This window comes from Acanthochromis polyacanthus, chromosome 9, assembly GCF_021347895.1.
Source record: "Acanthochromis polyacanthus isolate Apoly-LR-REF ecotype Palm Island chromosome 9, KAUST_Apoly_ChrSc, whole genome shotgun sequence".
Taxonomy (NCBI): Eukaryota; Metazoa; Chordata; class Actinopteri; family Pomacentridae; genus Acanthochromis; species Acanthochromis polyacanthus.
Window position 1 is genome coordinate 7,450,794 of NC_067121.1, and position 15,816 is coordinate 7,466,609.

Genomic DNA, 15,816 nt, shown 5'->3' on the forward strand with positions numbered 1-15,816 from the left:
TGAAATGCATCAAGTCTCCAAGTCAAGATATGAAAAACAGTAGCAAAAATCGACATTTTTTACTGAAAAATCAGTCACTAAACACTGACCTATAGTTCTAAAAATTTCTCGCTGAAACTCCCAACAAATATGAAGTTAGAAAGAGGAATAATAACACTGCTTCCATCTTAATCACAGTAGAACCAAGCAGCCTTTTCAATGGCAGAGTTGTGTTTTCATAACTGAAACTGGATGGTGAAGAGTTGAAGAGTCAACACCTCGACCCCTGGTAACACCTTAAATCCAAGCAGTTTGAAGTACACAAAATGACAAGACCCAAACGAGCAAACATACCTAACATGCTAGAAGCTTGTTTTAAAAGCTCACGTCTTGTTAAAGGACTCTAAATGACAGTAGATTGTGTTGTTCAGGTGTTTGTTGGACAAACTTCTCTCACCTTGTTCTTTCAGTTCTCTGCAGTTGTTTTGTTTTGGAGCTGCAGTAATTGTGGAAGAACTTCAGGTTGTGGAAATTAGATTTGCTTAAGTGCTCTCCATAAATCGGGAGCTAAACTGGTGGAAGCCTGCAATGTTTTGGCCCTCGGTTGTAATTAGCGTGGCTCTTAGTGAATTTGGCCGCTGGTGGTTGTCAAGCACACGGGCGAGAACGAAAACAGAAAACTGTTCTTCTGAAAAACAAAACCGATGATGCAAAGCCAGCTTGCGGATTTCCAAAACTGTGTTCTTTGTTCTTGTAATCAAACTCAATGCCTGTGACCTCTGGCCTCCTCAGTCTGATTCTGGAAATGCAGCATAGCATCAACATCAAGTTACTTTCTTTTAATCAATGGCACAAATTACAAAAATGTGCCTCTAAGGGCTGTACACTGTTCCTCTGAACCTCCTCCTATATGATGAACTCATTCTCACGGTTTAAATGCGATCTACTTCCCTTTTGCCAAACAGAACATCAGCCATAGGAGCTGAGTTTGTACTTCAACTGGTCGACATTCCCGTAGTCGGTTTGCTCTGTGGGAAGCTCGGAGCCGCTCTGAATATCCTGGCAGGGGCTCCAACGTTTATTAACCTGTGGTGTCAGTTGCCGTCTGTTCGCCCGCCGCTAACGCCCGTTTTCTCAGTTACCGCCACCGCCATTAAAAGGCACTTTTATGGCTCTTTGATGGCGAAAGCTGGCCTGACGCGCTGCGCAGCTGCTAAAGGGAGGCTCGCGCCCGATTCGTGGCGGTTGGGGTCGTAACTCATTTTGCAGACGTGTAAAGAAGGTGCTGGAATGTTCTGTAATGAGTTGAGCCGATTCAATTGGATTCGCTGCCGACTGAGGCGGGAGCGAGCATTCAGTAGCTAGAAAGAACTGTTGACGGAGACGGACACGGTGGTTGAAGTGAATTTCTTGCTCAGTGTTTTATCTCCTTTTCCGTCGATTTCTATCAGTAACAAGCAGGATAGAAGGCATTATGTGCACAGTAAAGCAGCAGGTGTGTAATCTGTCACTACTCCAGTTTTACATCCAATTTTCTAACTTAAATGTCAACTTTGGATTGTAGATTGTAGATTTAAATTCCATTAGATGCTCTCAAACCCCAACAATAAAACTTTTTATTATTTGTAAAAAGTAAAGTTTATTAATTTTTTTTGGGTTGTGGGTGATATTTCAAACAACCAACTCCTAATATTGTAATAATAAACAGTGTTAGAACTGACAAAATATATTTATCGCCCACATTTGCAGCTCCTTTGTTGTAATCCACCTGTTCAGCCGCCGGACATGAGCTGCTGCAGCATTTAGCAGCTAAATGGTCAAATACTTCTCCTGGGAGTTGGTATAGACTTAAAAAAACAACACTGATCTAAAACAGAATGAATATGACTGAACTCGCCTACTCTTCCTGTAGTTGTTTTCCCCTCCTGCCACAGATTCTTGGAGCCTCAGGATAAGCTTCATTTGTATTTTTATTTAGTCAGAATGAAACCTTTTAACCTTGAGCAAATGCGTCTTTGCTTCAACCCTGAGCTGCTTCGGGCAGCTTTCACAGCTCCTTTATAGTCAAGGCTCCTCTTCTAACAGTCACTTTGCTTTCTGCTCTGATAGTCTTAGCAGACTAAACCCAGTTCAGACGCTTGTGCTAACTGATATTGCCGCTGTCAGAATTTCTAATCTTTCAGTTTTTGATTCAGGTGAAGGATCTGAAAGCTTCTTGTGGACAGACTGCTGCTTTTTCTTTACATACATTTGTAAAGTCCATGTGTATCATGGCAGTCTTAAGTTCCAGTGACTCCTACAGCCATTTAATTTTCTGTGATGGAATCATTGAAACACACATTTTGTGTGTTCCATAGATTTTTATTAAATGTCTTGTGAAAATATGACAAAATCTGCTTTGTCAAAAATATACATACAGAAATTCTAATATTCGGTTAAATGTCCTTTATGTATTTTCACCTCAATTAAGTGCTTTTGGTTTCCGTCCACAAGCTTCTTGTTGTTTTATTGACCACTCCTTTTGACAAAATCGATGCAGTTCAACTGAATTTGTTTTTAATTTTGTTTTTTGTTTTTTTAATCACTGTTCAGAGGTTCTTGATGGGTTTAAGTCAGGAACCTTAATTCTAGACTGATTCAACCATTTCTTTACATTTTCTTTATCATTGTCTTATTGAAACACTCAACTGCACCCAAGATCAAACCCTCTGACTGATGATTTTAGTTTTTCTGATTATCATTCCATTTACTTTGTGTAAAGCACCAGTTCCACAGAGCATGATACTGCCACCGCCATGCTTGACCGGTCATTGGGGCCTAATAGCTGGATTTCTGTCTCATCTAAACACAGATTTTTCCTCCAGAAGGCATACAGTGGGTACGGAAAGTATTCAGACCCCTTGAAATTTTTCACTCTCTGTGTCATTGCAGCCATTTGCCAAAATCAAAAAAGTTCATTTTATTTCTCATTAATGTACACTCAGCACCCCATCTTGACAGAAAAAAACTGAAATGTAGAAATTTTTGCAAATGTATTAAAAAAGAAAAACTGAAATATCACATGGTCAGAAATATTCAGACCCTGGGCTCAGTATTGAGTAGAAGCACCCTTTTCAGCTAGTACAGCCACGAGTGTTCTTGGGAATGACGCAACAAGTTTTTCACACCTGGATTTGGGGATCCTCTGCCATTCTTCCTTGCAGATCCTCTCCAGTTCTGTCAGGTTGGATGGTGACCGTTGGTGGACAGCCATTTTGAGGTCTCTCCAGAGATGTGTGTCCACGCGGTCAACAGCAAACGTTGAGCTTTTAGGTTCTGCTTCTAGAGGAAGAACTTCCTTCTTCATGGAGCTTCTCAGCTCATGTTGATGTAAAACACTGACAGCTGTGTTCCAGCAGCTTTTAATTCATTGCAGACCTGGTTGACTCTTGACCATTCTGACCAATTGTCTCTCAGCACCAGGTGGTAGTTTGAGTTTTCTTCCTGATTGTGGCAGGGACAGAACTGTACCATGAACTTTATACTGACAAATATGTGTTGGTACAGATGCTTTTTTTTTTGGATGTGTGGTTGCTTTGAAATGGTTCCAAGAGACTTTCTGATTTGCTCGACTCATTGATTTACTTCTTCATATCTTTGCTGGGCTCCTCAGACTTTCCCACTTTAGCGTTTGTTACAAAGTCTAATAAGTAGATCAAATGGCTCCTATTTACATTCGCTCAGAGGAGTCAGCAGCTGTAGTCAATCACAATCACTCACAAAGAGGGAAGAGGGTTAGGTTAGGGTTAGGGTTACTCCCAAGAAAATTAGATTTACACAACTTTTTACATCACCAAAAATGATAATTCAAGCTGTTGTATGTATATTTTTGACCCAGCAGATTTATTTCAAATCTAAGACAGTAAGAAAATGCATGATTGTTTTTTGTGTGAAATGTTTTTTGTTCATTCCAGCATAGAAAATTAAGAGTTTCAGGAATCATTGGATGCTCAAGACTAAATGATATACATGATCTTTATAAGTGTATGTAAGGTTTGGCTTATGAGTCCATGTATTATACACTATTGCTCAAAAGTTTGGAGTCACGCAGACAATTCATGTTTTCCATGAAAACTCACACTTTTATTCATGTGATAACATAGTAACACAAGGGTTTTCTAATCATCAACTAGCTTTTCAACACCATTAGCTAACACAATGTAGCATTAGAACACAGGAGTGATGGTTGCTGGAAATGTTCCTCTGTACCCCTATGGAGATATTCCATTAAGAATCAGCTGTTTCCAGCTAGAATAGTCATTTACCACATTAACAATGTCTAGACTGTATTCTTGATTAATTTATTGAAAAAAACAGTCTTTCTTTCAAGAATAAGGACATTTCCAACTGAAGCAAGTAAACAGTAGTGTATGAAACATAAATATTGATAAATTATGTTTTACCAGAGTTAATGTAGTTTATAACAAATTTACATTAGATGTTATTCTGTTACAGACCAAGCCAAGTGTTACAGAGCTGGTTTTAAAGCCAGTAGTCTGACTCCACCTCTTTATTGTCTGTTTGATTATTTACTGCACTGATTTCTTCATGTTCTGCTGCTAATCATATGGTCATGATTTAAAGCTGCATTTTGCTCTTCAGCTTTATTTGCCATCACTTTTTCCTCTTCCACACCAGCTGTTTCTGTTCTGTGCTGTGTGAGCATCCTCCTCACTTTTCCCCCAGTTCATCTCTTTCCTCAGCTCAGACTGAGGCATTTCAGTTTCTAATCACCCACAGCTGACGGGGACGATGTTCTCGTTCTCGTCTCGAGCGTCCTCCGTGGTGGACCCACATCTCATGGCATCACATCTGGAGACGCAGTCTGTATTACCCGAGTCTCTCAGCAACGTCATCGCTCATCTGCCAAATGCCTCGGCTCGTGTTGTGCTTTGCGCAGCTCGGCCATATTTCCGGTAACATTTCGTTCCGCTACCCCATCTGGTGTTGGCGCCTGCTCCTCTGTTCGGTTGCCAAAAAGCTGTGTTTGGATGCATGTTAAGCATAGGAAACAGACGTGAATGCCCAAGCAGCTCATCAAGCTTGTCCTTTTGTACACTTGCTGAAATGCAGAAGAGATTTTTTTTTCTTTGTCACTGATGCAGACATTCTTCACTTGCCAAGTCCAGTAAATGCACTGGAATGTCTGGCTGACACTGATGCAGATGCAGTTAAACAAACCGAGTAATATTTTTATTACCGTAGAAGAAGAGAGATGCAGACATCCTCTTGTGTACTCATTTCCACAGCCAAGACAAATAGCGTCTGCTTAGCCACTGATGTACAATCAAGCATTTAATAAATAACAAATAAGAATGGTTGATGCACAAAGGTAAACATCAGTGAAGCTGGAAAAGCTGGGGAGAATGCAGAAAACAGTTCCGTCAGTGAGACAAAAAATGATCAGAACTGATTAAGAATTTACAATTTTTAAGAATCAGATACTTGTCTTTACCAAACCACATATAAAACAAGGTGATATTTTTCAAACTGACCACCCCAAAACGGGTCTATTCCAATTAAAGCCTATCATTTATCATTCCCAGTTTTATTTTTGAACTTTGTAGTATAACTCCACCATCGGCTCGGAACTTAATTACAGAGAGGAGTTTCTCGGTGGCATCTCCAGGCCAGACAAAGAACCTCAAGGCACCACAGAGGACGGAGGACTTTTCCCCTCCAGTATCCCCTGAAGTGGACATTACTGTGGTTGAGGAGGATGTTGATCACAGCTCCAGCACTGCCGTCCTGCAATCTGCAACCACCACTGAACAATATGAGGGTTTGAAGGGAAAGAAAGCAGAATCTAAAACCGTCAGAATCACAGGTCCAAAGCTTTGCACCAAAATTAGGTGATGCTAAGTAGAATGTCAACTCGTTGTGATGAGTTTTAACTATCATGTATCTAAAATTAAGCATCACCAACCTCAGTAAGTCGATCCCTCACAGTTAAAATCAACTTTATATCTTGGTAATATGCATACATGGTGTTTTTTATGCTGGTAGACAAATTATGAGGGAAATCTCAATAATTGTTGAGAATTTCCACCTTTAAACTAGAATGTGCCAGTGATGGTTTAAAAGAAAAAGGATTCTGATTTCGGAAGTTTCATAATTTTAAAAAACAAATCAAGTCAGCTTGCAGGGTGGGACCTTCTGGATCTTTCTTCTTCTTCTGTAGTCGTTTCGATGTCTGACTTAATTCCAGTATTACAGCTTGTTGGTGTATAGCTTAGATTAGCTTTACAGCACACATAGGTTACATCTAAGCCATTTTAAGGGAAGAAGCAGTTATTTTTAAGGAAACATATTCTAAAGAGTTAAGTCTTTAGGTGTTCATTTGATGATGTACGTAGTGGATCTCTTTAGCAGCGTTGCCTGCAAGGTTCAGGATGATTCAAAACGTCAGTATCAACACCAGTGTTTCATCTCAGTACAGTCATATATTTTAGCTGACAGCTCAGAAAGAACAGGTTTAAATATGCTGCGCCCCTTTAGCCTTTACTGATCCAGGTGAGTCTCTGTAAAGAGAACAGAGCCGTGCAAATAAAACAATACCAACAACCTAGAGACACTGTAAGAAAAGCAATCGGCAAAGCAACTGTCCCAACTAGCAAGTTGAAAGAAACCAAACAACAAAGAAAGTTAGCAAAATAAAACAAAATTATTGAGTTTACAACAGACTTTTTGATTTAACTTTTTTGTGCAAATTATTTCATGTGGATGCAGCAGGAAACAGAAAATCTGGTTTCCATCTCTGCCTGGACACAGCAAGTTTGCATCTTGGAATTTGAGATTGCAAGAGATTTGAGATTATTATTTTACTCCAGAATCAATAAAGGTCCAAAATGCGAAAACGTCATTGCAAAGATAGCAGTAGTCACAATGTTGTCATTCATTTTTGGTATTAAATGTTGCCTTGTCAAACAATTTGTAGAATGTCTTGTTATAAGAACTGTGAATTTGTGAGTCTATCTCGAAATATGTTTGATAAAGCTGCAGTGTATTGAACAATTCAGTCACCCAGTTCCCCTTTCACTTCATAAATTAGCATCAGGTGCTTCCATCATGCTTCACCATCCAGTTATGTCTTTATAATCCGAGAGTTGTCACTTCTACTTGGCTGATTTGACATGAAGGCTTTTAGGAGTCTTAGCTTCACAAGTTGTAATTCGACGTAGGTAGAAAATGGGTGTTCACTGGGGAGAATTGTTGCGTTTGGTGTTGCTTTTTCAACCTAACATTGATGATCCAACGGTGTGTAGACCTGCTTGCTTCAGCCCTCAACCTCTCTCACGTCTTTGTGGTCGTGGTTCTGTAAATATGAATTCATTCGTTTCTGGTGAACTTTTGTCTGCAAAATGAATTTCCAAGTTGCTCGTCTCGCCTGTGCTGCTGAACTGTGGCGGGAGGAAGGAGAAATGTTTTCTGCTTAGTCAGTGAAACAGTCGGTCGCTCAGCAGCGTCTCGGGAGGACGCTGTTGCCTCGCCGGCTCCGTTAATGAGTGGCCTAATGAGTTTAAGCAAACTGCTGCCGGCTCAGCAGTTCCTCGCCCTTCGTTCTAGGCCGTGCTTACCGCCCATCAGCCGGACGTTTTGTCCACACATGAATGTCATTTTTTTTCAGCGTTCTGGTGCAGTTCAATTAAGAATCCAATTAATATTTTCCACCTGAGACACACGAGTGTAGATCTGATGACTTCCTGTATGTTCTGATGTGTTTCCTGCTTCTGTCCATAGGTTTGACCTGGGAGGACGATGCCACCCAGCAGGTCCTGTCCAAGGAGCTATCCAAGCTGAGGAGGATTCCCTACAGGCCGCAGCAGAACTTGCCTGTCTACAACACCGACAGCAGGTCAGAAGTTTACCCAGTGTACACATTTTTAGCTCTGCGATGTGTCCCACAAGCTGGTTTTACAGCTTCATAGTGATAGCGAGAGACTTATTTGGAGCCTTAAAGCTTGAAAAACCCATGCAGACCATCACTATGCTTTCACTGTAATCAAAAAGTAGATCTATTTATATTTTCTGAGGTGTGTGCAGCTTTTTTTCTGCACAGATATGTGTCTCTTCATCTCTGAATTCTCTCTTGTTGGCAGTTATTTTCCAGCTGACAGTTACTTACTGACTTTATTTCGTAGAGTCGACTGTAATCTGTGTTAATTTACCCTTATTGTACGAACTCAGTGAATGACTTGAATTTTTACTTTGCCATATGTGGTAAACTACAACAAAACATGAAAACCATCTTGTTTTGCCAGAACTCTCACTCCCCTTGCAATAAAAAGTTTCCCACATTTATTGCATTTTAGCATGGAATTGTGGTCAAGTTATTTTTGTTTGTTTTTTTATAAGAAATTGCCCAAAACAAAGACTCTTTCATGCCAAATCGAAAACAGATTTTTTGAGAGATGTTGATTCAATAAAAATATAAAATAAGTGATTGCATAAGTCAGTATTTTTTTATTAGATGCACCTTTGAGCTGGAGTTGCAGCCTTGAACCTGTGTGGATAGATCCCAATCAGTCATTAATCACTTTGCTGCGTGTAGTATAATGCTCTTCTAGAAGACAAACATTTTCTTCTGGAGCTGCCAGTTATGATTTTTAATTTGAGAAAAGAATGAATTTACCCCAAATGCAGGAACAAATGAGAAGGTTAGACGCTGAGTCTTATCAGCATGAGGTTACATCGGAGCCATTTTAATGGAGGAAGGGGTTATTTTTATGGTAAAATTTTCTAAATGTGCAATTTTGATTCAGAGAGTTGAGTCTTTAGGTGTTAATTTGATGACGTAGTGGATCCCTCTGGCAGCATTGGCTTTACAAAGTTCAAGATGGTTTAAAACATTATTATTAACACCAGTGTTTCATCTCAGTACAGTCATATACTTTAGCGGACAGCTCAAAAGAACATGTTTAAATGTGCTGCACTCCTTTAACCTTTATTGAACCAGGTGAATCTGTTAGGATATTGCTCTGGCCCCTGCCCTTCTTCCCCCTTTCTTCCTCTTTTTCCTCCTTTCTTGTTTCCTGATCTGTCTGGGTTTTGTCCTGCCTTTTTGGTTCCCTGTCTGTCACCTCTCTCTCATGCCTCTCTCTCCCTGCCACTCGCCCTCCTGCTCTACCTGCACTCTGCCTGCTGATTACCCCAATGACTGTCAGCTGCAGTAATCACTGAACTCAGCTCACCTGTCCACAAGCTCTCCTCACTATTTAAACCCCGCTCAGTCACTCAGTCTTTGCTGGGTCATAGAATCACTCCTGCAGAAACTCTGCTCACTTTTTGGACTTTGTTTCCCCCCTGCCTCCTGGATTTCCCCTTTTAGGGCTCTGCTCCTCTCCACCCGGATTCCCTGAACTTGCTTCCCTTTCTCTTCTGTCTAGTTTTCCCCTGGTTGTGAGTACCTATCCTTAGCTTAGTTCTGCCATTCAGATTAGTTTTGTGATCTTCCGTTTGAGTCCATAGTGTTTGTCAGTAGTAGCTTGGTTTAGTTGATTTCCCCCAGTTCAGTTCTCCATGTATTGTTTTAGTTTTCTGCTTAAATAAAACCCCTTTCCTGATTTCACCAGTTTGCCTGTCTCTCTGTGCCTGCTCCTGGGTTCTCCAGTTCCCCCCCATAAAACAGAATCCCTGTGAAGAGACAACAGTCATGCAAATAAAACAATACCAACAACCAGAAGACATTGTAAGAAAAGCAATCTGAGCAAGTGTCCCAACTATCAAGTTGAAATAAGCCAAACAACAAAGACAGTTACCAAAAGAATCGTTTCAGGAGTTCAGAAGTGGTCTAACCCACAACAAATCTGAACTGAGTCTTAGATCATTTCTGTAATGTTTCATGGTCTAGATTTTAGTGGCAAAGGGTCTAACCCACCACAGAAATCTAGTGTTACAGTGGAATGTTAGACCATTCTTGAAAACACAAAAGTTTGAACCCATTGTTCTCAAAATCTGCAGAAAGTGAGTCAGACCACTCTGACCCCTTTCAAATGATCAGCTTATCATTAAGCTCAGCAGAAGCCTGATAACGAGCCTGATCATTTGAATCAGGTGTGTTGGAAGAGGGAAACATCTAAAACATGCGGGATAGTGGCCCTCCAGGAACGGAGTTTGACACCCCTGCTCTAAACCCTTCAAGTGATCTCAGTGGGAGAAAAAGGAGCCATACAAGATCTGTGTGTTACGTCTTGCTCAGACGAGAAGGTATTGGCATGGAAATAGTCATAGATGTAGGGTATCTGGATCAAAAGACTCGTTTTGTCTCGTATAGTGTACAATAGTTGACAACATGGACCAGTGTGTGATCTGTCAAAGAATTTAGCTCTTTATTTCTGTTATCTGACAAACTGACCATCTTTGCATCTCCAGTTTGACTTTTAGTTTGAGTCAGAGCTGCTGTTTATGAAGCAGTACTCAGTTTAGGTGGAAAATTGGACAAAGCATTTATTCAACATTTAGCTTGACAGATTAGTTTTTGCTACTGGTTGTTTTGTCCCTGCAGTTTGTGCGTTTCCCTTTTTTTGTGACTACTGAAGCCATATAGTCCATCCACACAGTTACATTTGACTACTGTCTTTGTATTGAGGGGTTATATGGCTGTACTTAGCTCTGGTACTGCCACGTACATATTTTTTCTTTCTCTTCATCCCTCCACTCACTGCCTTCCTCCCCTGCAGGCCGGTAGCTGAAGCAATGGACCCAGTGGACCAGAGGGTGAAGCCGGTGGATGTGGAGCTCAGCAGAAACCTGCAGACATACCTCCAACGTCTTGGCCTCATTCCGAAGACTGCCTCCAGCCTGAGCTCGCCTGGCAAGGTCAGGGTTTGGTCTGGGTGTCCACTGCTCCTCCAGTTTAATGGTTTTGTTGTGCTGTCGGAGGGTTCATTCAGGGCACTCACATTTTAATCACAATATTTTGATAAATGATACACCGCCTTGGAGGTGCAAAGGGAAGAACTCTTGACGTATTTATTTTCTAGTTTAAAACAGTTTGAGAAATTTTTTTATAATTACACTGCTTTAGCAGAGTTATGCATGACTTAGCAATAAATAACTGAACAATTTAAGAAATATAATAAACAAAGAGGTAAAAACAGGTCCTGTGTCAAAATCCATTAAAGAAATACAGAAATTGTGAAAGAAAGCAGCTAAACTAAAACATACAACAGCAGCTCTTAGTGTAGATGTACCAAAAGAACTCCTGATGTGGGTGTGATGGAATTTCTTTTTCTACTACTTATGTTTTTTTTTTGTCATTGTGGACTCATTTTTCACAACCTTATAAAATCGTGCACCTCTATGGAAACAGAACAACCACGAAGGAGCGACAACTCAGACAGTCTTCCATGAAGTTATGGCAGTAAAATCTAGCCTAGCCGCGCTTGACAACCCACGGCAAAGAATTTAATTCTCTGCCAGGGTGGGTCTAGTTACCCTCCATAAGGCTCGAGGCTGGATTCTCCTAAAACTGGCCGGACCAATCACCATGAAGTGTAGTCAGAAGGCGGGCGTAACGAAGTGACAACAGAGGCGTGACGATTCTGACAGAAACAACTGGCGCACAATAAAGTTATCTTTCGACTCGGCTTTGGCCACAGCCCTTAAAGATTTGAAGCTAAAATTCAACTTGAAAGATAAACAAAGGACGGCACTGAAGTGTTTCATTGAGAAGAAAGACGTATTTGGACTTATGCCGACGGGATATGGCAAATCCTTAATATACCAGTTGGCTCCGCTGGTTGGGAAGCTAACGGGACTTAGCCACAATCCGCCGGTGCTCTCGGAACCACGTCAGCCTATTCGTTGCGTTGATTGGTTGTATACCTACCCAATTGCTGCAGAGGGATTTGATAGACAACCTTTTAGCCCGCCTCTCTCCCTGTCGAGCTTCCCTAGACCCTTGTGCTGTCAGAAACATGGGGCTAGCGTGGCTAGGCTAAGTAAAATCTGAAGTAAAATAAAAATTAAATAATGAAAAGTAAAAATGGAATCAGCATGCCCAACATATGTGTGTGTGTATATATATATATATATATATATATATATATATATATGTACACATACACGCATATACGCAACAAAAATATAAACGCAACACTTTTGTTTTTGCTCCCATTTTTTATGAGATGAACTCAAAGATCTAAAACTTCTTCCACATACACAATATCACCATTTCTCTCAAATATTGTTCACAAATCTGTCTAAATCTGTGATAGTGAGCACTTCTTTGCTGAGATAATCCATCCCACCTCACAGGTGTGCCATATCAAGATGCTGATTAGACACCATGATTAGTACACAGGTGTGCCTTAGACTGCCCACAATAAAAGGCAGAAAAAGTTTTACATCTTTGAGTTCATCTCATAAAAAATGGGAGCAAAAACAAAAGTGCTGCGTTTATGTTTTTGTTGCGTGTATATGCCATTATATTACCACATACCATTTTTAAATAGAATAATACATTTTATATCTACATTACAGATGTTGTGTATTTACATTAGGAACTGAAAAATGGTAAAAGCCACTGTATTTTTATTTTTTTACATTTTATCATAAAATACATTTTTACTGTGTAAAATATTTGTATTTTACACATTTGCTGGTATTTTCACCATTTTTAATATAATACATTTTAATATATATATTACAGATGTTGTGTATTTACATTAGGAACTGAAAAATGTAAAAGTCACTGTATTTTTATAATTTTTTTGCATTTTATCATAAAATGATACTATTTTTTTACTGTGTAAGATAGTGTTATTTTATATATATTTACTATTATTTCCCATGTCTTTTAATGTATTTTTTCTTGCACCTTTCTTGCCAAATTGTCACCACTTCTCTAGAAATTTTTTTAATAATTGAAAATGTAATCAGCATGCCCAATATTTTTCCAAGTGCCCACAGCAGATAGTGGAGAAAAATGGTGGCCGTACATACTGTAATTATTTTACTATTTATATTTTTTTGCTTGAAACACTGCCTGCAGTTCATCTAAGAAATCCTTGAATTTTTATGTGGTCACAGATTTTTATTTTTAGTGTATTTAAATCAGCAAAAAAGTATAGATAACTTTAGATACATATTATATTGGGTCATAAAATTGCACTATTTTTTTTTACTGTGTTAAAATGTTCTTTTACATATATTTGCTGTTATTTTTACTCTCTTTTAATTCACTTCTTTTTGGCACCCTTCCTGCCAAATTTACACCTTTTTTTTTTTTTTTTTGCCAGAGTTGGTGTTTGTGTGTTTTTTTTTCTTACAGTGTACATTCAGAATAGCTCCACTGTGTTCCCATAAATAACATCTCTGTGAATATCAATAGAGGTTATATTATGATTGTAGAAAACAAAGCTCGTACACAACTCAGTTTTGGAGAAAATGCAGCCTTTAATTGAAGTTGGGAATGATCTAATTTAAATCAGTTTTTTTCCTTTTTTTACCTAGAATTTTAGGAGAAAAATATGAGACCCATATGGTATCAGACAAAAGCCAAACTAGAACAAGCAGCAGTAAGATTTAAAGTCACGTCACCCAAATGAGTGAATATCTTCCACAGGGTCCTGCTGCTAAACTGTGTCACATTTAAAAAGGAGGAGCAGGTGGTGCGTTTGTTTCCATGTAACGTCCGCAGCCACCTGCCTCGGTTTGAAAGAAAAAAAAAACAAAAAAAGACGACAGAAAGCACAGATACACATGGACACTCGTTCGACAGCTCACACCTTCAACAGCAGGGAGTCCGCTTCTCGCTTCTCCTCCCTGACTGATGGCTTCTCCCAGCTTGACTGTCAGCAGCGAAATAATACCAGCCGAGAGTTCAGCAGTTCAGAGCTCTAATTAATAACTCACGACGTTCCTGCTGGAGGTGGGAGGAGGAGGGAGGATCACAGCGACGACCCGGAGAGGACGACGGCGTGGAGCCTGCAGGCGTCGCTCGGGGGCTCGTGGCCTTTTCTCTGCAGGTTCACCTGTTTGGTGGAAATGGAAGGAAGAGAAAAAAAAAAGAGTAGGAGGTGCTAGGGGGGTGGGGGGGCAGAAACTGCATCGACCGAACAAAGATACCAGCAGTGACAAATCCCAGAAGGGGCCTCGCCACGTACAAATCATAAAGAAGTATGACGAGGAGTATTGTCATGATAATTTTACCGTTACTCGGGCTTGTGCCGTTTCTGTGCACTTAGGTGGGCGTTAATGGAGCCGGCATGACAACCTGCTTTTGTTGCAGCTGATGGATCTGTTAATATGATTGCATAAATGGATTAATAACTTGGTTTTCAGAAATGGGCTTTTTCCTTCTTCTTTTTAACCACGTCAATAATGTTTTTGTTCAAATGAAGTCTTTTATTTTAAAGCCAAAGTGTTTGCTTCTTTGCATCCAGGCACTCCAATCGAGTTCTGCATCGAAAGCACAACAACTTTCTGGCATTTTTTTTTAACCCTGTAAAGCCTGACCCACCAAAAGATAGCCAGAAAATTCTAATTTTTTGAAACTGAGTTCAAGTTGAACATTATAGGAACATTATTTAAATGATAAATATTCTAAAGATGTTCTGTCTCAGTTCACTTTGAACCTTATAGGAACAATACTTGAAATTGTAAATGCCCTTTAAATGTTCTTAGTTCACTTTATACCAGACACAATCAGTAATTTAATTGATAAATATTAGTAAATTGTTCTCAGTTTACCTTTAACCTGAGAGGAACATCACTTGGAACAAATGTCCTAAAAACGTTCTGTCTCAGTTCACTTTTAACTTTACAGGAACATAATTTGAAATTTTAAATATCCTCTAAATGTTGTTAATTCACTTTATACCAGACACAATCGTTAATGTAATTCATAAATAATAGTAAAATGTTCTTAGTTTACCTTTACCCTTAGAGGAACATTACTTGGAATGACAAATGTCCTTCAAACGTTGTCTTAGCTCACTTTTAACCTCATAGGAACATAAGTTAAAATGATTAATATCCATAAATCTTTCTGCATTAGTTTATTTTAGATATTTATTTAAAGAAAATGCTCTGTCTCAGTTCACTTTTAACCTTACAGGAACAGTACTTGAAATTATAAATATCCTTAAAATGTTCTTAGTTCACTTTTAGCATATTTTATAAACATTATTTGAATAACTATCCTCAAAACTTTGTTTATTCAAGGTATTTATTGAACAGATTCCACAAAATAAAAAGAACTGCCATATTATTTTGACTACGATATATTTTTTGCATCACATTTGATTCATTTGGCAACTTATTGCTCAAAACTGTTGATTTTATAGACAAAAACTAGTTTTATTTAAATATTTGTCATGTTGAAGAGATTAAGGTGTCAGAAACTCATGTAGCAAACGTGATACACATGGTTATATAGCATATATTATATATCAGTTTCCTCCACTTTTAAACTCATCGGGCACTTTGATTTTTGTCCGATTCTTTTGTTTAGCTTCCTTTTCTGTGGTGTTAGAAACTAAAGAGCATAATTTGTCTGTTTTACAGTGCAGTGTAGTAAAAGCTAAATTATCATTCTGTTTAAAATAACAAAGCGAGAAACCTCACATGTAGTCATCTTTATGTAGTTCATCCACTGCCTTTTGCACATATTCAGACCAGCACTAAGCTTGAACAGACATAGAGCAGAAAAAGAAAAAAAAAATCAGGAAGGCATGGCGCTTTTGCTGCTTTTAGTCATTTGCATTCACATCACATGCACATACAGTCACTCCTGCACTGCACAAACACGTCCCTGCTCATTATTTTTAGGCCATTGTTTCAGTTTTAAATGGT

The 15,816-nt window shown here is 39.1% G+C and overlaps 1 protein-coding gene across 2 annotated transcripts in view; it reads left to right on the forward strand.

The window, feature by feature from the left end:
* LOC110963949 (receptor-type tyrosine-protein phosphatase N2-like) overlaps positions 1-15,816 on the forward strand; it is a 280,181-nt gene that overhangs the window by 42,130 nt on the left and 222,235 nt on the right. For both annotated transcript variants that reach the window (XM_051953002.1, XM_051953003.1), the window contains 2 exons: positions 7,759-7,873; positions 10,698-10,836. In XM_051953002.1, coding sequence (XP_051808962.1) covers positions 7,759-7,873; positions 10,698-10,836 — 254 coding nt within the window. The remainder of the gene's footprint in view (positions 1-7,758; positions 7,874-10,697; positions 10,837-15,816) is intronic.